The following is a 23,929-nucleotide window of genomic DNA, read 5'->3' as shown; positions in this document are numbered from 1 at the left end:
GCACAACTTATTGGAAAAAGCTTATTTACAAACTATATTCACATGGATGGATTGTTGACATTAACAATCTGCTCTGTCAGACGAATGGCGTTCCGATATTGCGTCTTGGTTCCAATTACAAGTCAGATAGGTAATAATCACTAATATTGATTATTATACTTCCTGAATATATCATTCAATGTAACAATTAAGAACAAATGTGATCTTTCATTGCGAAGTCACTTACTAAATTGATTTAAACAGTCTTTCACAAAATAATATATACGTAAAAATATTTACGGAACACTCCACTATTGGACTACATAGGTATCAATACCAATAGCTCTGTCTCTCTCTAAAACAGCTGCATTCTGCACGTGTTAATAAGCAACCATCCGCGTGATGATCGTGAACTTTATTGCGTAGAGCGTATGAGTGTAAACAAAGCACTTGTGATCTTTTTCTTATGTGCGCAAGTTAATGGCTTTCTGTCTGTATTGTGTCTGCAAAACGTCTGCAGTCCGCGTTATGTCAGTAAAACATCTGCATTGTGTCTGCGGTATGTCTGCAGTCCGCATTATGTCTGTAAAACGTCTGCATTGTGTCTGCGGTATGTCTGCAGTCCGCATTATGTCTGTAAAATGTCTGCATTGTGTCTGCGGTATGTCTGCAGTCCGCATTATGTCTGTAAAATGTCTGCATTGTGTCTGCGGTATGTCTGCAGTCCGCATTATGTCTGTAAAACGTCTGTATTGTGTCTGCGGTAAGTCTGCAGTCCGCGCTATGTCTGTAAAACGTCTGCATTGTGTCTGCGGTATGTCTGCGGTCCGCATTATGTCTGTAAAACGTCTGTGTTGTGTCTGCAAAACGTCTGCGGTCCGCGGTATGTCTGCAAAACGTCTGCAGTCCGTATTATGTCTCTTATAGAGAATCTATAAAAGGGTCGGAGCAAGCCGACGCGCGGCATTCTTACAATATCCACAAGACTAACAGTGTCTCTGGCTTTCGTGTGTTATACTGGTGAGTGAAGTTGTTCTGCTATTATTTCTCTGTTTGTTTTTACTTGGAAATTATTCTAAGTGATTGTAAACTTTGAAATTGTGTCTTTGTTTGATTGTGCGGGGACAATATCGTCGTACAGTTGAACTTAGACCTATGGTGGAATTGCTTTACTGTCAGTTGTGGGGTTATTTTAGTGTTCTATTTATAGTGTAGTGTTACATTTAAATTGATGTGTATAGTGAAGTTTTCTGTGCTTTGTTTCATGAGTGCCGTCAAGCAATACAAAGACTGGGTCGATGTATGGCTGGTGCTTGGAGATAAGTCTGTGTTTGGTTTTGTAGGGAGTAATTCTTGCAAAACTAAGCTTAGATTATAGCACGTAAAGGAAACTTCACTCGTTTGTTTAGTTGGTCAGTAAAATTGAATTTAGTAATTTTCTATGGGGTTATTTTGTGAAAGTTATAAGCCAGATCATTGTTTGTGACAGACTGTTGTCCGGCTAGGCGCTTCTTCCCTTACGGTGTCAAATAAGAGGCGTTTAGGGGTCTTTTTGTTCCAAGTGGAGGGCTTGGGCGCTTTTATTTACTTACAAAAGCGTATTTTCTCACCGGTCTCAAAGAGTCCAACTGTTAGATGGAAGTGAGGACTTTCACGATTGACGAAAGACATTAGGAGTAATCCTTGCTCACTGAAGTCGGCAGTATTTGAGGCTGGGGTCCTATATTTATATATATTTATTTACTCGGTGCTCTAGTCCATGCTGGCGTTGGTCGCTGGGGATTTCGGTTGTGATCGATCCACATCTAAGTAAAGTCTGATCGCAGCTGGGTCTCCCATGTGGCTGGTACTGGTGTGTCCTGGAATACTGGATATATACACGGATAGGGCGATCTACTCTCTGCTACCCTAGCCCGCGGGCAAAAGCAGAGGGGGGGGTCTAACCAACTCAAGCCTATAGGTTGCCTATCTCAGCTTCGCTGGCTGAACTGTACAGTTCTAGTAGGGATACACTTGTGCATATTCTGAACATTAGATCTATGGTAAGTGATGGTCTGTGTTTCAGATATGCTAGAGTAGGGAAAACGATAGGAGTAGGGTAGAGTCACACACTATTTCTATGAAAGTAGAGTTCTCTTATGATTGGTCTTAAAATATAATTGGTCAACGTGTATTGTGGAGAAATAATTTAACTAATACTATTTATATGGTTTAAATGGATTTTAAATGTGGTGTTTATTATCTTAAAATATGTGGTAAAACTGGTAATTTATAAAATCTCTCATTACTTAATTTATCTGAGTGAAATAAATAATTGTGGTAGCAATTTCTGATTCTTCGTGTAGCATCGAGCCAGTGAGTGTTGCTAACTAGTTTTCAAGGTAAATTCTATCAAGTTGGTTAGGGAAACAAACTATTCTTTGGAATAAAAAGCATAGGTTTGTTATAGGGCCCAGTGGCATGCGAGCGCCGTCCACTGATGGAAAGTCAAAAGCTTCAAGGAGTTACTAGACTTACTTACTTCGTTCTCAGTGGTAGCAACTACTCGGAGCCTTGATGATACATTAGAAGGATCGAGAAGTTATGGTCTATTAGCAGTATTGGGGAAAAGGGGGGATTAGCTAGTGAAAAGAAACAAAATAAAATAAAAGGGGGTTAGTTCGTAGATAGATAGCCCTTCAGGCTTGCTTGCTTAGGATGCCTGATAAAGTGGTTTGATCAGGCTAGGGGATTCATACGGCATCGGAAGGCAGCCCTGCAACTCGAATCCATTAATAGGTCGTAGCCGATGATTACCAAAATATTTTTTAATATTAATTTCATGTATGTTTCACTCACTAATTTCTATACTAAAAATTTCTTCATTACGTCATTAATTTTCTCACTCATAACTTTCTAGGCCTAATTCTGATAAAATACTCTTCTATAACACTATATTTTTATGCTACAATAACCTTTAATCTTCTTTAAAATATAAATAAATAAAATTTTGAAAATTGGTCAAAAATACAGCTGATACTCATTAAAGGATCTGTGTTATCGCGGTTCACATCGAAGGGTTCTACTTATTCACGCTAGACGATCACAAGGCCAAATTTACGGGGTATTTTTAAAGGGGGGGTTAGCTATACTGTTGGTTAGTCAAGTAAGTAAGTAAATAAGTAAGGTGAGCGGAGGTTTAGTTACAATACTTACTAGTAATCAGCAGCAGAGCTATATAGTTCCGACATTTTCTTTTATAAGCAAAACAAATGTCTCCTCGAATGCACCTATCAAAGGTTTGTTCACCTCAGTCATCCGTCATTTTATAAAACAGAATTTAGGTATCAAGTCATGATAGCATTCTTACTGTGCGCGACTATCGAGATGTGCGAGGGATGCGGTGCTTGATTGAAAGCGGTCTTTAGTATCAACAGTTCCCTTTAGCTGATCGTGTAAATGTGCATAATAGTCGATACTCTACCAGTGTTTGTAATCCATGTACTCTCTGATCAGAGTGTGCGGCTGCACTGTTCCGTACGTGTCCACTTCGGGCATATTCATATCGTCGACAAAGTATATCATGAATTTGCTTCCAGGCGGGCCAAAATTGCGCCCGGATTTCTTTTCCAAAGGCTTTTCGAGCACTTTTTGTAACATTTCTGATGAACAAAAGAAAAATTTTACTAAGTAGGTATTAGGCAAACATTATTAAGGCATGAGGGCTACGGGAGATCGAGACCAATCTAGAAAAGAAAACAAATATTAAGTATTTTTTTTAGAAAGTACAATTACAACACGATCGTCTTCATACCCAATACAATCAATTAGGTTAGTAGGTTTCTTGTTTAATGATAAAACTACATACCGGAGGTGGTGTAAAAATTAAGCGGAGCATTGGTAATGGCGTAGGAATCCGGCAGAGAGTTAAGCTTCGCGCCAACGCTCACAGTCTTGCCGCTGCCGGCGCTTCCCACGAGCATCACCGGTCTTTCGTTCGCTATTAGAAGATCCATGAAGAATTTGATACGAGTAGTCTCGGATGTTGATACCAAACATGACTAAAAATCAAAAGGAAAATTTACTTAACAATCTTGCTTTTATACGCGAACATATAATAGACTTCTTAGCTCAATATGGTCCCGGGCGATAATTCATACTTAAGGGCAATGTGTGATAAAACCCTTTTGGACATCCGCTGCCCGCCCGTGGGTAGATTTAAGAAACGGAGCACCCTAACCGGAAAACATCGCAAAAACAGTAACTCAGATCTTACTTGTAATGGCATATCCGGATCCAACTCAAAATGCTCCACTTTCTCCGACCACGGTAAGAACTTCTTCGTTTCAGGGTCAATAAAGAAGCTGAAAACGTTTCCTGTAGAGGGGAACTTGATCTGTTTGAACTCATTGCAGAACCATTTGCTGAATTCATTTCGCCAGTCCACCAGTTGATCTTGGAAAAGACCGGAGCCGAAACCCCATACCACACAAAACACGAAGTAAATTTCGTACCTGAAGAGATTTTTTATATTATCGTAGGTAACATAATTATAAAAAAATATAGGTAAATCAAATAAAGACACATGCCATGCAAATTTATGTTATGTGACAATGAATTTCCTTACCATTCTTTGGGACAGTCTGATGGCAACAGAGATTTCTTAAGGAAACATTCAAGCAGATAGCATGTCAGCTGAATTTGCTGCAGCTCGGTTAAAGGAGTTATGCGCTTGTACTTCTTGGCAGTCTCCAGAAGCGACGGGATATATTTATCAAACATTACTGTTAGCATGGCCTTTTCGGACTCGTCGTCTCCTCTCATGTCGATCCATGAAGCCACAAAACTGAAACACGAGATCACAATCAAGGACAAAACGCTCAGTGTAGGGTTCCGTAGTTTTCCGTATTTTTCTCAAAAACTACTCACCCTATCAAGTTCAAAACAATTTTCCTAGAAAGTCTTTATAAAGTTCTACTTTTGTGATTTTTTTCATATTTTTTAAACATATGGTTCAAAAGTTGGAGGGGGGGGACGCACTTTTTTTTCCTTTAGGAGCGATTATTTCCGAAAATACTAATATTATCAAAAAACGATCTTAACCCTTATTCATTTTTCCTATCCTATCCTACACCTATCCAACAATATATCACACGTTGGGGTTGGAATGAAAAAAATATCAGCCCCCACTTTACATGTAGGGGGGGTACACTAATAAAACATTTTTTTCAATTTTTTATTTTTGGACTTTGTCGGCGTGATTGATATATGTATTGGTACCAAATTTCAGCTTTCTAGTGCTAATAACGGTTACTGAGATTATCCGCGGACGGACGGACGGACGGACGGACGGACGGACGGACGGACGGACAGACATGGCGAAACTATAAGGGTTCCTAGTTGACTACGGAACCCTAAAAAACCCGAAAGAGTATGGATTAATGAGGAAAATGTAGAATACATTTTACAGAAAAGAGAGACACTTATTGATTGATTACCAGGGAGCGTACTTTTCATGCCGATGACATTAATCTGACGTCACGCTCCGTATAGGATGATCCCAAATAGCTTTATTGTAAATTATTAATCATTAGTCGTCAATCATTTTAATCGTGTACAAATTACTTCAAATACAGTAGTCCATTTACATGTGGCATAAATAATACCTACTTGAAATGTGAAACGTGAATAAAATTATTTGATTTGTTTTTATAAATAAATTTAATTAAATAGTATTGTTAACAACACATTACAATAAAGACGTAGAAAAGAGAATTTCTCTCTAACGTAAAGCACCCCATCCTTCTTGCATTCATTACCATGCAAAGAAATTCATAACTTAAAATGATTGATGACTAATGATTAATAATTAACAATAAAACAATTTGTGATCACCCTATATGGAGCGTGACGTCAAATTGATGTCATCGGCACGAAAAGTACGCTCCCTGTTGATTACATTGATTCACTGGTTTGGTAATCACATAACTTACGGATTCCAGCCAAGATCTTGAGGGTTGATATACAGAATACCAGCCCTGGACACAGTGGCAGGCGTAGCTGTTCTCAACGTAGCGATCTCAAACAGTAACCGCATAGTCTTGTTTAGGGCGATACGTTCGTTACTCGCCAAAGTCAACACCTAAGAAGAAAAATAATCATTCGGTAGGTATTGTGAACGTTAGCATAACATTTTTTTTCTGTCTTCTCATCCTTCCATTCTTCAAAACTTCAAGAGATTTTTACCAGTTAAAACACGGCTTTTGTTAAGACCTCTTTTCCAATGATTGCTAGAAATGAATAAATCTGACCTTGTTATCATCCATTAACGTGTTCAGGCTCTCAATCCACATAGGGTCAATATCGCCATCAAGGACAATCCACTTAGGTCCGTCGCCAGGCATGTTAGCCATGTCCCTCATTATGGTGGAGAAAAGTCCATCTTTCCACTCTCTTGTAGCCGGGTTGATGATACCAAACAACTCGTCATTAGTCACGGCTTTAGGATCCAAGTCGTTGTAATATGGCTTCATTTTCAACATCGCGTAAGTTCTGTTTAGACATTGCCACACCATGGACTTGCCAGTGCCGGCAAAACCGTCGATGAAAACGGAATGTCGCACGGCGAACAGTTCTACAAGTTGCACCATCTAGAATAAAATCAAAGCGAGTTGTTAACAAATGAAAATTAATCCTCTCCAAACGACGGCCTACGAAATGTTGACTGACTACGTCCGACGAATTTTTCTGAAGAAGAGACCTCAAGCGGCTGTTTATACTTCATCGTCATAATTTTCACGTTCGTAATTAGCTGTATTTTTGTTGGCTTGAAGCACCAATCCTATGAGCACTTTATGTATTTACCTTCAAGATGAAACCCGGTTCAGGCTGTAGTTTCATATCTATAGCAGCATTCACCAAATGCTTTTCGAAATCGAAGTCTCTCTTCCTAGGCACATCAAGAGCCGGGAACAGGTCTCCAATCAAGCCCATGAAGACTGGAGTGTCGTCAGTCACAATCTTGGGCACGTTGAAATCTCGCAAGGCTCTCATGAGCACTTGGTCTTCTGGCCTTAGACGATCACCTCGCTGGGTAATGAAAATAATCAAGGCATGAAATGAAGATATTATGGTTTACAGTAGGCATAAAGTAGCTAAGAAAATTTAGTTCCATCTTCGTCATAATATTGTTCATATCAAAATAGAACAATACCTTCAGCGAACCGGCAACGACCAACACAGATTTAATGGCCCGCAAGCCCCAATCGTAGTGGTCCTGTTTTGATAACAGCTCTCGGCACAATGTGTAAAGCGTGATGAATTTACGCGCTAACAAGCGGGCCTCTTGGAAACCTTCGGCCACCAACATGATTTCACAGATCAACTCGAAGTCGGGTACCACCATGGCACAAGGTCTGTACACAAACAAATCAGTTATTTCTTTAAAACACAGGTTATGAAAGTCTGGAATAAAGTCAAAGCATAAAATCACAAATTAAATAAGGTACTTATCGCTTATCAATCTATTACAAAACTAGTTATTCGAATAACAAACCTGAACAAGGCTTTCAGATTTTCCGGCAACTCTGTCCTGCCGGCGTAACCGGGGTTCATGGTAATGAACATTCCCACGGTTGGAATTATAGTAATATATTCTCCCATGAAGTCAAACTTCTTCTTTTTGAACTTGATCGCGTCGAGGACAGACTTCACCTGGACCGATACTACGGATAGCACTTCGACTGAGATTCTGTTGAACTCGTCGAAACATCCCCAAGCACCGGTTTGGCAAAGCCCTAAAAAAAATAAGAGGTAGGAAGCTGATGTAGCACAGAATCAAAACTTTATAATAATAGCAATACAGAATAGATGAAACTCACCCTTGTAAATGTTTCCACAAGACTTGTAGTCCATTTGCTCGGAGCAATTGAACACGTACACCATTATTCCGAGCGCCCTTCCTAAATCCTTCGTAGTTTCAGTTTTGCCAGTTCCTGCCGGACCTGCCGGTGCTCCTCCCATTATCAAATGCAAACTCTGCAATGTTAACCAGAATATACCTATTAACTCGATAATTTCACGTCTTCCAGATACAGACGGACAACAAAGTGATCCTAGATATGAATTCCATTTATGAGATACCTACAGAGCCCTAAAGAGTAAGGCCTTCTTTCCAGAAAACGTGTATGTAAATAAATGTTCTATTAAAATGTAAAATTTCAGTGTCATAATTGCGTCCTGTCAGCTTTTTTGTTTCTATCATAGAACATAAATAATAGTACAAATGCAGATACACAGATCACTATCAACGCACCGCACGCGAACAGCCGACATTGAATTCTATTGCGCAGCGAGGTGGTCGTCTAACTGCATAGGCCCCGACGCCACCTCAGTTGAACAATTTAAAAAAAATAGAACAATGTACCTGCGTTAATGTAATATAACATCTGTCGGTTAGCGGCGTAATCACGAGCCTAGGCGTATTACCTAAGTACTCGTAATCATACAAAAACTGGGCGTCGCAAATGTTGGCGAAACAGTTGTTTATATTGAAATCCCAACGATGTCTGTAATGTAAACGGTTAGCGAGTGAGTAAAGATGCTGATGCGATAGGTACTGCTGTTATTAGTTGCACCAAAGTATGACACCGCTAAAGCATTCACTAAGTAGAATTGTACCTAGAATGGAAAGTCATGTCTGACTGCTGTCTGATATTGAGTAGGTAGTCTTATAGCAAATTTGGTTAGTGCAACTAGCGTTTAAACAAAAATTGCTAACGTAAATAAGTTACCTCAATTGACTTTGCCACTGGAAAGCACTGGACGTATCTACTTTAGCAGCAATAAGTTTAGCGACCACATCTCGTGAATGTACGTCGATAGTACAGATGGTCATGATCTTCTGTCGGTCGCCAACGGTCAAATCCCCGAGCAACAAGACAATTAGATTGTTTAACTGACTAATTTGTTTCTTTTGATAATCTTTGAGCGCATTTTCATAACCTGAACAGAAAAAGAGTGTTATAAACTATTAAAACTTTTTATTTATTTATCAGTAGATGCCACGATGCTTGCAAAGTTGGGTGAAACTGTACAATTGTAATACATAGCTCTATAACATTCGGTTTTTCAAGAGATACCCTCGTAAACTCCGTAACTTGTAAATAGCTTTCAATGAGGTGGATAAATACTCCATCTCGTAGAATTAAAAATAAGACCAACCTTCTTCCAATTTTTCAAACGCTTGGTTAGTTTCCGTGGTCCACCAGATCTGAGTGCCTACAAGTGCCGGCTGTGCAGGCCAGTCGAACACCCACTCGTCTCGAGGTTTGTCTTCGTACGATTTTACTGCATGCTCAAAAATATCACGTAAAGTGTAGCGCATACAATCGGTTACTCTGTTTAACCACACCTCCACCTAAAATAGGTTGCCAAACGTTATTCTTGTAAAACTAAAATGTGATTTTGCGGATGATACTAGTTTAAAAAACTATAACACTGGCGTGTGGTGGTTACACTGACGCCCAACATTTAACTAGCTATATCTTGCTATAAAATTGTGATGCGTTTTCTTTATTTACCTTTCCAGAACAATCTAAGCATGGGGCCTTGAAAGGTACGTGCTCTTCATTCTCCTTGGAAATCATTTCGAATGCGTGCTTACTGGTTTTATTCGGAAATACTAGTTTGGATAAATTGTCGTATAGTTTGGACAGATGTCGACCAACAGCAGGCGGGTTGTTGCCATTAGACAAAATATCTATAAAAATGGAAATATGAGAAGTGTAGTCAACTTTACAAATTTAGCAAGTATAGCAATGAAACAATCAACATAGATTAAGTAAGTCCATATTTTTTAAAACCATTTTTATGCTGAATGTGAATATGCTTCGTTGGTAGCATTAGTTGTCACGAGATATAGCACTACTATTTAGTCTATTTATTAGCCTTCAATGCATACGTTAATTTTCATATAAGTAGATCATACAATACCCAGCAAATCTGCTGACGACACGAAGTAAAATCTTGGGTATGCCAAGCGCTTTGTCTCTAAGTAATCATTAAGTGCCTTCTCGCAGAGGTTCAGCGCTTTCATCAGGTCCTCCAATTTGTCCAATAGGCCTGCTTTGTTAGTAGCTTGGATCACATTTGGAGTTTGGCCAATGTCTCTTAACAGCTCCTATAAATTAACTGTTCTTGAGAAGACAGTAAAATTAGTAAGACGTTGTGCTGACACTAGTAGCGAAAATGGTCTAAATCTGTAGAATGACAAATCAGAAAAACAACAAAACCTTAAATGTTTTGTCAACATTATCAAATCTCTTGGAGTCCTCCGGCAACTGTGAGCGGATATCATCGGATCCGACGAAGATGCTCTCGAGATACTGCCACTTGCGCTGCACCTCAAACCAAAGGGCAATCACGGCGTCCGCCATACCGAGTTTTTTCTGCCATGCCGTGACCTGGGTCTCAAAGTAGCCGACAAACTTTGAGGACATCATGTTTTGAACTTGATTCTGTAAAATAAACATTTATCATTCATAGTAATTTTTACACGGTGCGCCATACGCAGTTCGCGTAGTTGTGAAGACAAAGAATGGTCGGTTTACCTGGTTGTCTTCCAGAATTTCTACGAGCTCCTCACTAGCTCTAGGTAGCTTGATTCCTGTTCTTTCGTGCGGTACATAATCGAACTCTTGTTGGGCCCACGTGATCTCCAGCTCCCTAATAAGTAATACATTTAATTATTAGACTTATATTAATCGGAAAATTCCGTGATCATGATGCCTGCAACTGCGTCGTAATATGAAACTCGATAAAAATCAAAAAGGTAATCACGGTCTATATCCCGGTCAATATAAGTCTAATGAAAATAACAGTGAATCATTCAAAACATACACATACAATACATACATACAATCACGCCTGTATCCCATGAAGGGGTAGGCAGAGCACATGAAACTACTCAAGTTTCAGTGCCACTCTAACGAAACTGTGACATTGCAGTGACAGGTTGCCAGCCTCTCGCCTACGCCACAATTTAACCCATATCCCACAGTCGCCTTCTACGACACCCACGGGATGAAAGGGGGTGGTGAAATTCTTAACCCGTCACCACACGTCACACCACTCATTCAAAACATTTAATTATATCATAATTTTTTTTTTCTAAATGTACTCCTTAAACGTTATAATACAGATTGTTCTACTTACTTTAGTGTTTTCTCCATCGCTGCTTCTTTAACTGATTTATCCACGATAGTTTTCACCTCCTCTTCGAATTTGTGTAAATTAAGCGCTAAAAGATCTGCTAGAGTAGTTTCATCACCGAGGGAGAATTTCACCTGTCAGCAAATAATTCAACAGTACAGGCATACACATTGGAATGAAACTTGCGCACTCGCACACATATATTGATCACTTACCTTAAGTTAGTTGCCTTTTTAATTAACAAAGTAAAACTACGGTATGATTATTAACAGATGATATACTTAAGTATCTACAGTATGAATTCCGACAATATGACTACATGATCTGAAACCTTCTGCTGTAAGGATCCTCTTCTTATCGACTTCAACTCGATCCCATGCCTTCTCATTTCTTCCATTGAGTAAACTTTGTTCAATTTTCGGAATTTACTACCAGTTTCAGTGTTTTCTTGCAATTTTCGCCTTCTAAAGTCGTTTATTTGAAGATTATTATCTATTTTTTCTTCTTCTAAATTGAGGTCTGTTATGTCTGCATCGTCTTGTAGTACATCACTAGCCATGTCTTCGAGGGATTTGAATTCGGCAATGATTTCGTCAAAGGAAACGCTACTGGACGCATGTTTTAATGGGAGTGATGGCGCAGATGAAAGTGCATGTTCGGTGTTGATGATCATGACTTGTGAGTGTATCGATTTCTACGCAAATATAAAATGAGATAAAATGAAGAATGAGCAAATATATACAAATATTTATACATGACATATTTTTGTATGTATACCTTAGTGGCCATCATTAACTCAACCCAATGTCTATCCTTGATGGCAGGATTTTGAAGGTCTGTTACTGCACGCAAAGATGTCATCAAATTCTTTATAGTAGCTTCAACTGCGAGGAATGGCTCCCTAAAATAAATAAACGTCTTAACTGTAGTAATAGTGACTGTGCAATTAGTTCACAAGCTACGTGACGTAAATTACTTTAACACAAAGTACTCACCAAGTTCTCATTTCCTTATCCAACTGCCTCAGATCCTTAGTGAAACGTTTGCATTCCTGATCCATACCATCAGCATCAATCTCTTTCCACGGCGACTTCTTCCAAAACTCGATAGTTCCCATCACCAAATTGTAATAATCCCACAATTGCTAAAAGCAAAGCGCATTCAATAATGATACCTATATTTGCATATAATTATGGTACTTATATTTGAAATTGTACTGAATTAAATTTCTTGGCAATAGCAAAGACATAATTTATTCGTTGTTAATCTTAGCAACAATCATAAAATGTAAATATAAGATTTATCCACCTTGCACATTTTGACTTCTCGTCGGCATTGTTTCAGAATCTTGTCATCGGGCGGTTGGATGTCGAAGAGGGAAGAAGATTTCTTCAGTTGGTCCACGGTGTTTTCGAACACCAAAACCTCTTGGTTTACTTTATCGATCTGCTTGTACGGCTCCCTGCAGCTTTCCAAGAACATCTATATTAAAAAAAAAAAGATTTTATAATAAATGGAAATACAAAACAAGAAGACTAATTATCCAGTGGAATCGAGATATAGCTTATGCCACATGTGTAGCTGCTGATGTGAAAAATAGATAGATGTGGAAAATCTCCCATTTTTCGGTGTTTTAAAAAGCGAGAAAGATTCGTAATATCTCCATCAATCCCGCCGACCCGCCGAAACGCTAAGAGTCATCACTAACAATGTTCCTTATTATAATGTAAGATCGTATTGTATCTATGAAAGCAATAAAATGATTATTGATTACTTCAGATCGCACAGAGGAGAATCTCTAGCTGTACAGACCTCTATAAAATTTTGCTTTCTCACAGACGGTATATCCTTTTTCTGGAGTTTGTCCCAGTACATGTTTATACAGCCGCACTTACCAGACTACCCCACCAGCCTACCCACACGCTTCGCTTCATCACAAGCCAGCTACAAGAGATCACACTGGGGACAATATCCAGCCGTATATGACTGTATCTGTTTGTTCCGGAAAGAGATACATGCTGATGCGAGGTTAGCCTGCGCCACGCGCTTGGCGATGAGCGCTGCAGAGGTGCTACGTTTTGCTTCATCACATCAGGTCACACTAGAGAGAATTACTGTATATGCTACCTCACAGACTGTACTTGCTTGTTCCTGAATGAGTCTCGGTTCATGCTAATGAGGAGATCAGCCAGCGCGACGCGCTTGATAATGAGCACCGTCTGAGCAGCCTGTTGAAGCGCTATGTTTTGTTTCGTCAAAAGCCAGCTATATCGCTTCACACTAGAGAGAATATCTAGCTGAATAACAGTTCGTGGTCGTACCTCCTTGTTCTTGAACGAGTCCCGGTACATGCTGATACGGAGATTAACAAGCGCAACGCGTTTGGCGATAAGCGCCGCCTGCGCGGCCTGCAGAGGCGCTACATTTTGCTTCATCACTGTGGTCAGTTTGAGCAGATTACGCCACTTCTCGGGCAGCATATCGAGCTGTGAAAAATAGGATGTTACAATTTGAGTTAGGTCTACAATTGCATTTACGGCTTTTTAATAACACTGCACATTAGGTTCATGCAATTTAGCTTTACATTCACTTGCACATTCCAATTTAAAGCAGTAATTCTTTAAGCAACGGGTAGGATTGAAAGCAGCTTCATTACAGCTATATTTACCAAGGACGATTATAAAGGACCAGCAGAGTCCATACTAAACACCGTACCCCGTTGGCAGCCGTAAATCTATGTCGCTAGATGTCACTAAGAGTGTCATTTGAATAAAAATGTCGTTTTTTTTTAAAGTACGCACGCGGTAGTTCAACGGCATTACAAGTGATACAGTGAAAAGTACATAGATGACGCTAGGGGCCCGTGTCATGTTTCGGTCCCTGTTTACAACGCAAGCCATCGTTCTTATTTTGAATTATGACAATCATGCAAAAGAGTACCATACTGTCAAATTTTCTATCTCTTTCATTTCAGCGTGACGTCAATGATTAGTAATATTACTTTCAATATATTTAAAATTTAGATTTTAATGAGGCCATTTCGAACGGTGTTTATGATAGATATCATGTTGACAACCAATCTCCTGACCGTCTCGCTCACACCAATCCTATCCTATATTTGAACAAGTGCGACCGAAACAGTCGAGTATTATTGAAGATTTTTGAATGTCTAAAATCTAATTGGTAGTTGTCGAAAAGTGTTGGCGCGACGTCAAGTGGGTGATAGGCGTACGAGCAAGTACGCGTTGGATGGTCGCGCATAGTAATGCGCGGCGGTTTTTACGCGTACTTAGACCGTTTTCACATTATCCGATCCGATATCGGATGTCGGAAGGATTTCAATAGAAACAATCCAAGATGGCGCCTGTAATGTATGGATTATCGGTCCGATATCCGATATCGGATCGGATAATGTGAAAACGCACTTACGGTGACACATAATCGAAAAAGGTCGTCGAGCCATAAGTACGCATACTTGCTCGTATCGTACGTCTATCGCCCACTACAGACTGCGTTTCGATCGGCGTTTAGCGTCAATGATTATCAGCTCGGCTTCATGGCTTTACGAACCTTAAGCTCGGACCATCGAATATGAAACTTATAAACTTCTTTGTACACAAGGATATAAAGAAGTTTATAACCAGGTGCTCCATGACACCATTGCACCAATCTGTCGCCAGCACCGCTACACTTCAACGGCCAAGTCACGTCAAGTATAAATGCGAAAGTGTGTGTCTCTGTTTGTTTGTCCATCTTTCACGGCAAAACGGAGCGACGTTATGACGTAATTTTTTAAGTGGAGATAGTTGAAGGGATGGAAAGTGACATAGGCAGTAGCAAGTGGGGCAGTAAAAAGTATTTTGTCTCTTTTTATATCCCCCACTTCCTTAGAATGGAGGATGGAAGTTTGTGGAGAGATTTTCGAATTTAACGCGATCGAAGCCGCGGGCAAAGGCTAGTTAACTATAATAATAAAGAAATCGCAGTAAGGAACTTTATGTAGATTTCATTACTTTTTAGAGATAAACAAGCAGCTCCATCGAGACGGCTATTTTTTACAGAATGTTTTTGGTGGGATATACATAGGCATAGGTATATAACACTAACAAGGTATCTATTGTCTTAGTCCGTTTTCACATTATCCGATCCGATATCGGATGTCGGAAGGATTTCATTGGAAAAAATCCAAGATAGCGCCTGTAATGTATGGGGTATCAGTCCTACATCCGATATCGGATCGGATAATGTGAAAACGCATTAAATTTAGTCTCACTAATTATTAATTTAGAGTTTAGGTTTATACGAGTACCAAACGAGTAGTATACGAGTAGAAAATATATTACCAAAACAATACAAACTATCATTAATTTATTATAAAAACGTAATCCAAAGTGCCACACCTAGTCGGCCAGTGCATGGCCTACGCTGCCGATGGTCAGGGTGTTCGGAGTGACATACAAGAAACGCTGAACTATCCGCGTTGTGTCCAAGACGAAGCCTGACCGACGAAGCTAGCAAGTCTCTCTACATGTTAGCTGAAATACTGTCAAACCGTTCACTGTGATTACTCAGATTATTATAAGCAAAATGATCTTCGAATGAACTTTCTGGACAATTGAGATGCATGGGGGCAGTCGAAACCAGCTCGCCCCTTCAGCCGTGTCCCGTTGAAAATCGGAAAGATTCTTTTCCTTAGCACATTTAATGTTTACAAATTGGATTCGCCTTCTGTCACCTAAACTGGTAAATTTATGTATGTCATTGGTCATACAATTATTAATTTATACCGTTATTAATTCTGTATCTCTACTCGCATTGCTACTGCGATTCTAAAATATTTAATATCCATATTATGAATATTCAATAAATCATACAATGACATTTGTGATGTGACATGGATGTCAGAATTGTCAGATGTAACATCTGTTGGCACAATGATTGCGTTTTGTTGAACGTATTTGAGCTCAACATATAGGTTTATTATCACTAAGTATATTATATTAATGAACAACGAAACGGATGTGACATATTCCTAGTCCACCAACGTCATCTAGTCATTTTATTTGGCAATAATTAGACAACATGCGAACAAACTTAGCCAGCGAAGCGATCACAACTACGTCGAGGCCGACCAAAAAATATAATTTGTAAAAATTGTGTTTTGAGCCAATATTTTGATATTAAAATAAAGTTTTTTGATAGTTATTCATAGTATTTTATATTATAAAAAAATATTATAAAAACAAGTAAAAATATGTGTGAAAATATGTTTTTTTCCACTCCCGGGTTACGAAACAACGCCATCTAGTTTTAAAGGAAAAACTAAGCTTTTTTCAGGGGTACGCTTTTTTGTATGGGCTATATCAGTCTAGTATTAAATGGTCCTTGATTATACTAATGTATTAGATACTCAAATAAAAATACTGTATTCAAAGCTGTCGTCAATGGTATCAAAAATACAAATTAGTTCCAGTCTCACTTATCTCGGAATACTTTCAAAATACCTGTTCATAAGTTTCTTCCGGGAAGTCTACACCATATTCCTTCAGCGCGTAGATAATGTCCCGGAGAGGTTCGAACATAGTGTCGGTGCCGGCGTCGACTCTCGCCTTCACCTCGTTGAACACCCTCATGACTTGCAGTAGTCCTTCGTAGTCGTCCTCGCCTAGCTCCACGGATAACTCCTTCGTGGCGTATGCGATGAATTCTTGTAGCTCGTTCAAACTGTCAACGATATGATGATACTTTTTCATATGAGATACTTTTTAGGGGTCCCATTTTGTCTCTTACTATAAGCACGAGGTATGATTCTATATTTATATGAATAACATGTGAAATCGTCCTTATGGCAACCGATCGAGGGAGTTTTTGCTGGCAAATTAAAGAACACAAATAGTACTAGAGATAGTAGATAGTAATACGCCATGTGCTAAGAAATGAAGTTAGACATTTTCTGAGACAAAAATGTCAATATTAGAGGATTTTTTTGCTTAAACTACAGAAACATATATTTAAACCTTTTGTGCTATTTCATTTGGAATCCTATCTTTCCGTAATGAAGACATTTTCTAACTCACCATACACAAATATTACCTGGTTTGGACGTGGTCCTTCAAGTTCTGTTTATACATGTTGCTCCACTTGCAGATGATGTTCATGATGGCTTGGTTCAGCAGTTTAAGGTCGAGCTCCAACCACCCATTGCACAGGTAGCTGCGTGGCAGTGCCGCCACTTCGTCGTACAGTGCATTATATTTGTCGATCTTTAAAATAGGAATATTGTTTCAACAAAGTGTTTTAGAATAGACCAACATAGACAACAACTTAAAATATAAATACCTACATACAAAATAGAATAAATACAAAAGTAGGCAGTTTCCACGAATATGCATTTCTGCTAGTGGTGGGCGCTTCCAGTATAGAACTTCCGATGAGACCATCCGGTGAAACAATCCGCTATCATTTTTCGATAATGGCGCCCAACGTGGGGCTGACCAGAACGTACGATGGCGATTTCTATCTATGACGCACGATAGAGGAACATTCTATAGTTGGACCTGAATGGTTTATACTATAGTTTACGTCCGGAGTAAAAAGTAACATCATTTCAGCGTTTTGGTTTCATATAAATATAAATGTATTTGGTCCATTACCTCATTTTGGTAATTCGCTAGTTTCGGCTTGGTCTCCGGCGGCGGCGTGCCGTTCTCGTACACGTACTTGTCGAACTCCTCCGGGGGAATCACGCGGCCGTACTGCAGGAAGCCTGCCAGCACTTCTTGGCGGTCCTCTAGCCAGAGAGGCGTGTATTTTTCGTATTTCTAGAACAATCATTGTGTAATAGAGACATGCAAAAATATGTAAGGGGTTCCTAAAAATCATATTTATAGGAAGATAGCACAATTTTTAAGTGCGTTAGGGATGGCTTAATGTTTTATCATTTATCGCGCGACCATACTTGCCTGCCAGGAATGGATGAAGTAAGCACATTAGTTAGGCTGATTTCCACAAAAAACCTGCTGTTTAAGCCATTGCCAGGCTAAAAAACAATGATGTTGTAAACTTGTCAAATCGTCGTGTCGTTTCGTGGCAACGAACAGTTCAAGACGAATTATATTTTTTTACACATGTGTCGCTTAACTTCAAACCTGGGTAAATCCATTATGCTTTAAGGTTGAATATATAAAAAATGTAATATGATCTGAAAGATAATCAACCTTATGGCAGAATGGATTTACCCAGGTTTGAAGTTAAGCGACACACATGTCCTGAATTCATATAATTTTCTATAAATATGTTAGCTTACCGAGGCGTATGATACGATATCATTAATGGCATTTTCAACCCTCTTCAGAATATCATGGTACTGGTCAATCAAAGCATCTTCTCTCGCTATGTCATCTGTAAGAACAGCATCAAACATTATAAACATTTTATTGTAGTTGGGGCGTACAGTCAGAGGCAGGAGTTTTATCCGATCGCCAATTTTATGAATGCGTAGCGTAATGTTAAATGTATTGATCGGTTAACGCGACGCTGCACTGAACGAATGTTATACAATCGCTGTCCGCTATGACCGCTCGATGAAAATGTATGTGTCGGATTTGCATCGATGAAGCTTTTTCCGCCTATCACAGATCGTCGGCTACAACAGTCGACTTTCACATTACCTTCATACGAAGCGATCGGTACGATTGGGTCGATCCTAGGGAACAGAGTAGCCTGAAGGAACATGTCTTTCATCATTTCCCGGAGTGTATCGTACAGGCCATCTTCGTCTCCCAATTCTAGCGATGGCGAGAAATATATATCTAGAAGAAACAAATTGCGTCAACAAAGCATTTCTTGTCAATATTACAAACGAATAGTTTACAAAAAAAATGATGAATGTGAGGATAAATTACCTGGATCTCTCAATTCTGCTGTAACTCTCATAAATGCAACTTGGGGTCCCTTTTCCAAGTCCGTGTTGATTTCAAAAAGATCAATGCTACTTTTAATCGCTTTCATGACTTGTTTTGATACCTACAAATTATAAAATAATTGTGATTAAAATTTACTTAAATGTAACAATGACAAATTTAAAAACCCTTACGGCCCGGCCACGATGGTCTAAGCGCGACAGGTGAGCGGCGGCCATACATTGGAGCACGACACAGCGATGGGACTTTTCATTCGCACGTATGGCTGCCGCTCACCGCTGTCGCGCATAGACAAATGTCGTGGCCGGGCCGTGAGGTCTGAGTGCTCGCCCTTGTGCACGCTATATATAGCGTCGACTCAGGACTCACACCTGTATAAGCTTCAATTGTTTGACATTCACTCCGCACGCCCCGCCCCACTGCCCAATATGAGCGAGCACTCAGGTCTTACACTTAGTGGTTCCAATGAACTTACCAAAGAATCAACGTATTCCACGTACGCGGGCCAACGTGCCGCCCTAAAGTTCTCTTCTTCGATCTCTTGTTTTTCAAGTTCAATATCAGCCAACTCTTCAGGGTCCGTTATTTCTTCATCCTCCTCGGCCGGGGAATCCACTGCATCACCTGGATTATTTTTGCCATTTAGTTTTATGTCACACAAACGCATATATATTGAAATAAATACCTACTTAAGTGACGCCAAATAATTTCCGAATATTTCCGATTATTGAATTCTTCTTTAATCGACTTTCCGATACTGGCGTTTGTGTATGATAATATGTAGAATCTCCGTCCTTGCTGCCCTGAACGCCCGAAGCTCCTGTTTAATCGCTTCAGCTTTCTTCACTTTTCTCGCGATTCGCTTCGTTTCCCGCCAGTCTGATTTCTGAAGTACTTGTTGTTTTTACTAGGTTCGAAAATGCAACTTACCAGCGTCTCGTTGAGCTTGCCGCTCAGCCTCTCCGCTTCCTTAGCTTCCCTCTTAGCCCTCCTGAGCGCCCTCCTTTCTTGCTTAATGGCTTCCGCTTCCGCTTTCTCCGCTTCTCTCTCTTCTCTGGCGATGCGCTTTGCTTCGCGCCGGTCTGCGATTTCTTTGAGCTTCGCTGCTCGGGCTGCCTTTTCTTCGTCGTCCATGGTCGCTTCGTCTACTTCCTCCAATTCTTCTTCATCGTCGAGTGACTGACGTGGAAAAAAATGAAGAAAATTGTATTTATAATTGGCTTTCATCATTTAATTAAGTTTATCCACTAGCCCGGTTTGAATCTAGTTATTAACCACCTGTGGAACTACTGGAAGCAGTGATAAACGCATTTTTTGCGTTGTATTCATAAACGTACTTTAAAAAACTCGCAAGTTCAGGATTCTATTCAAGCTTCGATAAAGGTCGTTTGTCTCTTTCCGACGTATTGGTGTGATAGAAAGGGACAAACGAACTTTATCGGCTTGATAACTTTAGTGAACGTTTATGAATAAGGGGGTTAGTATCTATTGTTTTTGTTCCGTTTTGCGATTGTGTTGCGTTTTCTCAATAAAGATTTTCAGTATCGCAAATCAAAACATTTAGGAATTACCTCTGTATCTTCCTTAATATTGAAGAACAACTTGTAATTGGTGGCCAAGATGTTTTGGAATTCTTCGTGACTTTTAAGTATTTTATTCCGTCTGTAAAGGAGTTCAAGACGTTATTATTTAGAGAGCAAAAACGATAAGACAAAACTAAGAGACTCACAAGAGAGATAAGAAGTCGTATTATTTCTGGGCACACGAGTTAATAATTTTTCCCCTCACTAGCTCGGAAACACGTGTTTTTTCTTACCCACTAGTGGATTATGTATTAAAATACCAGCGGGTAAAAACGCATTTTATCCACTAGTGGGTAAAGTAATTTGATCTTGAATAAAGTCAAATTAACTGCTTTAAAATGATAAAAGTAGGAGAATCTAGTAATAAAGATGATTTACCACGTGTGGAACTACTGGAAGCAGTGATAAACGGTTTTTTGCGTTGTTGTTTCCTCGCTATAGTGAGGGGAAAAGTTTTGTGTTACACTCGGGTGCAAATGTATTTTACTTCTCGTGTGTTAAAAAACTCGCAAGTTCGGGATTCTGTTCTCGAACCACTCGCTTCGCTCGTGGTTCAACTATAGAATCCTTTCACTTGCTCGTTTTTCAATTCCACACTCGGCGTTAAAATACAACTTTGCCCCCTTGTATAACAAATAGCTATTACGAGATTAAAATTGCTTTTCAGACACAGTCCCCCTTTGATTTTGACCCTGGACCGGTTTTCCTTACGGCTGTACAGCGACTTATCTCCTCATGCTGCAGTATTCTTGGGACCATTCTAAGGAACAGGGGGGTTACCATGACGTGCTAAAGCCGTTCAGTTTAGGTTGAGAGAGAGGGACGGAGCTATGTAACTGCTATAGCTGTGTCACTTTCTGTCAAAGGAACTGGTCCCATTAAGAGCGAGTAAGCTCTGAGCTATCGGCTACAAAAGATAGTTGCTCCCGTGCAAATAAAAGAGATGCGATGATAGCGCGGGCGGGCTATAGTTCGTAGCCGAGCTATAAACTATAAATCGCTCGCGGTCTCTTTTATTTACACGGGAACGACTATCATTTGTTCGTTTTCATAGCCGATAGCTCGTAGTCCCCGCTTTTGGTGAGACCAGTGCCTTCTTATGTCTTCTGTATATATTATACTAGCTTTTGCATGCGGCTTCGCTCGCGTCAGATAGAGACAAAAAGTAGCCTATGTCACTCTCCGTCCCTTCAACTATCACCCCTTAAAAAACCACGTCAATTCGTCGCTCCGTTTTGCCGTGAAAGGCGGACAAACAAACAGACACACACACTTTCCCATTTATAATATTAGTATGGATTGTAAACTCCTATTGCTCCTAGATTAAAATTACCTGGATACAAATCTGGGATGCCTCTCAGACACGGCCAGCAGTTCCCCTTTGACGTTGACCCTGGAGCGGTTCTCCTTGCGGTTGTATAGAGGTATGTCGCCCCAGGCCGCGATGTTCTTGAGCCCGTCTTTCATGTTGTTCTGGGCCCTGAGCACTCGCTCTTGGAGCGTGTTGATGGCTGCGTACACTTCCGCCATCCATTCAGTAACTGTGGAATAAGACTTCCGTTATATCCAAGTATTAGGCAATAAAACTTGTTCAACTACTTACAAAACATTTAAACCCCGGAAAAACCTTGTTTTCTGAATTAAAAATGGGCATTGTTTTCATGAATTGTTTCCCACAGAGGTCAATTTCCATTTAATCACTTTCGGGCCGTTCGCCTAGGTTAAACTGAGTAAATAAATTATTTAAATATCATACTTCTATAAAATTATGACGTATTTATTGCAGAAGCGGGGTATCAAAGTTGTTGTCGACTTATCTTGGCCTGACCCTATCACTATGCTAAATACTGAACCCTAAAAACGATCAACTAAATTTTTTAATCGACGAAAAAAGGTACTAAATCGATTGACTTACGGTGTCACATTTTGCAGTTTTATTATTGGAAGACACACATCATTCCAAGTTTACTCCTCAGAGCTACGGATTAGCACTTAGCAGATCATAGATAACCGAGATTCATTCCCTATTAGAACCACTTCTGTCTCGTGATGGCGTTCTCAACTAATATAACGAAGTTAAGAACATAATCCATACTAATATTATAAATGGGAAAGTGTGTGTGTCTGTTTGTTTGTCCGTCTTTCACGGCAAAACGGAGCGACAAATTGACCTGATATTTTAAGTGGAGATAGTTGGAGGGATGAAGAGTGGCTACTTTTTGTCTCTTTCTAACTAACCTCACACTTCCCTAAAATGGGGGGTGGATTTTTGTATGGAGCATTCCACAATTTTCGAATTCAACGCGAGCGTAGCCGAGGGCAAAAACTAGTTAGTATTTATCCGTACTAATATTATAAATGGGAAAGTGTGTGTGTCTGTTTGTTTGTCCGTCTTTTACGGCAAAACGGAGCGACAAATTGACGTGATATTTTAAGTGTAGATATTTGAAGTGATGGAGAGTGACATAGGCTACTTTTTGTCTCTTTCTAACGCGAGCGAAGTCGCGGGCAAGAGCTAGTTAGTAATAATTCGGAAACACTTACAGTCGTCATTCCAAGTGTACTCCTCGACGCCACGGCCCAGCAGATCGTCGATAGCCGAGATCTCTTTCTCGATTAGAGCCACTTCTGTCTCGTGGCTGCCTTCTCGAATGGCGTTGTACCATGATATGGCTCGGTTAAGGCGATTCAGATCATACTAAACAAATAACGGAATTATTACTTGATTCACAAATATTAACTACAAGTATAGTGTATTCTAATAACCGTGATATATACAGTGTATAGTATAGAAAATACCTTTTATTACTTATTTCGTATAAGGTACAGCGGGGCAAATCTCGACTGGGGGGCAAATGTAACTGGTCCCTTTTTTCCATGTTTTACAATGTTTGCATTATTAAATGGAGTGTCAACCGGTTATACATATATGGTAGGCGTGTTCACTTGTTCAGTGGATACACGTAGAACTCAACATCATATTATATAGTGTAATAATGGAAAAAATGGACCGACTTATATTCATATTCATATCATAATTGTTAATAACATACAATACACAGAGCCTTACTTAATTAGTGATGGAAAATAAACGTAACAAATGTATACCTGTAACTTTTCATTTCGAGCATACAGCTCCAAACCATCTGGAGGTATGCCCTGCTTATTCAAGTACATCATATGGCGGATTTCACGCAACAGCATTTCCAACTGGAATATTAAACGAGGAACCTAGAACCTCGATAATCTCGTGCA

At 39.7% G+C, this 23,929-nt stretch overlaps 1 protein-coding gene across 1 annotated transcript in view; it reads right to left on the bottom strand.

The window, feature by feature from the left end:
* The window catches only part of LOC125232316 (dynein beta chain, ciliary-like), a 66,558-nt gene that overhangs the window by 31,387 nt on the left and 11,242 nt on the right, over nt 1–23,929 (bottom strand). Inside the window, 35 exon segments of the mRNA XM_048137942.1 lie at nt 3,443–3,620; nt 3,827–4,019; nt 4,235–4,472; nt 4,586–4,804; nt 5,952–6,100; nt 6,270–6,608; nt 6,823–7,047; nt 7,172–7,373; nt 7,514–7,754; nt 7,839–7,995; nt 8,384–8,525; nt 8,751–8,961; nt 9,181–9,376; nt 9,540–9,718; nt 9,952–10,138; nt 10,251–10,475; nt 10,569–10,683; nt 11,173–11,303; nt 11,947–12,070; nt 12,165–12,313; nt 12,478–12,651; nt 13,491–13,655; nt 16,674–16,893; nt 17,263–17,432; nt 17,823–17,990; nt 18,476–18,570; nt 18,840–18,980; nt 19,074–19,194; nt 19,567–19,715; nt 20,022–20,051; nt 20,054–20,270; nt 20,663–20,753; nt 22,008–22,215; nt 23,219–23,372; nt 23,783–23,884. Coding sequence (XP_047993899.1) covers nt 3,443–3,620; nt 3,827–4,019; nt 4,235–4,472; nt 4,586–4,804; nt 5,952–6,100; nt 6,270–6,608; nt 6,823–7,047; nt 7,172–7,373; nt 7,514–7,754; nt 7,839–7,995; nt 8,384–8,525; nt 8,751–8,961; nt 9,181–9,376; nt 9,540–9,718; nt 9,952–10,138; nt 10,251–10,475; nt 10,569–10,683; nt 11,173–11,303; nt 11,947–12,070; nt 12,165–12,313; nt 12,478–12,651; nt 13,491–13,655; nt 16,674–16,893; nt 17,263–17,432; nt 17,823–17,990; nt 18,476–18,570; nt 18,840–18,980; nt 19,074–19,194; nt 19,567–19,715; nt 20,022–20,051; nt 20,054–20,270; nt 20,663–20,753; nt 22,008–22,215; nt 23,219–23,372; nt 23,783–23,884 — 6,005 coding nt within the window.

Source organism: Leguminivora glycinivorella, chromosome 13, assembly GCF_023078275.1.
Source record: "Leguminivora glycinivorella isolate SPB_JAAS2020 chromosome 13, LegGlyc_1.1, whole genome shotgun sequence".
Lineage (NCBI taxonomy): Eukaryota > Metazoa > Arthropoda > Insecta > Lepidoptera > Tortricidae > Leguminivora > Leguminivora glycinivorella.
Note: the sequence above shows the minus strand (reverse complement) of the source record. Positions and strands in the feature narration are given on the sequence as shown.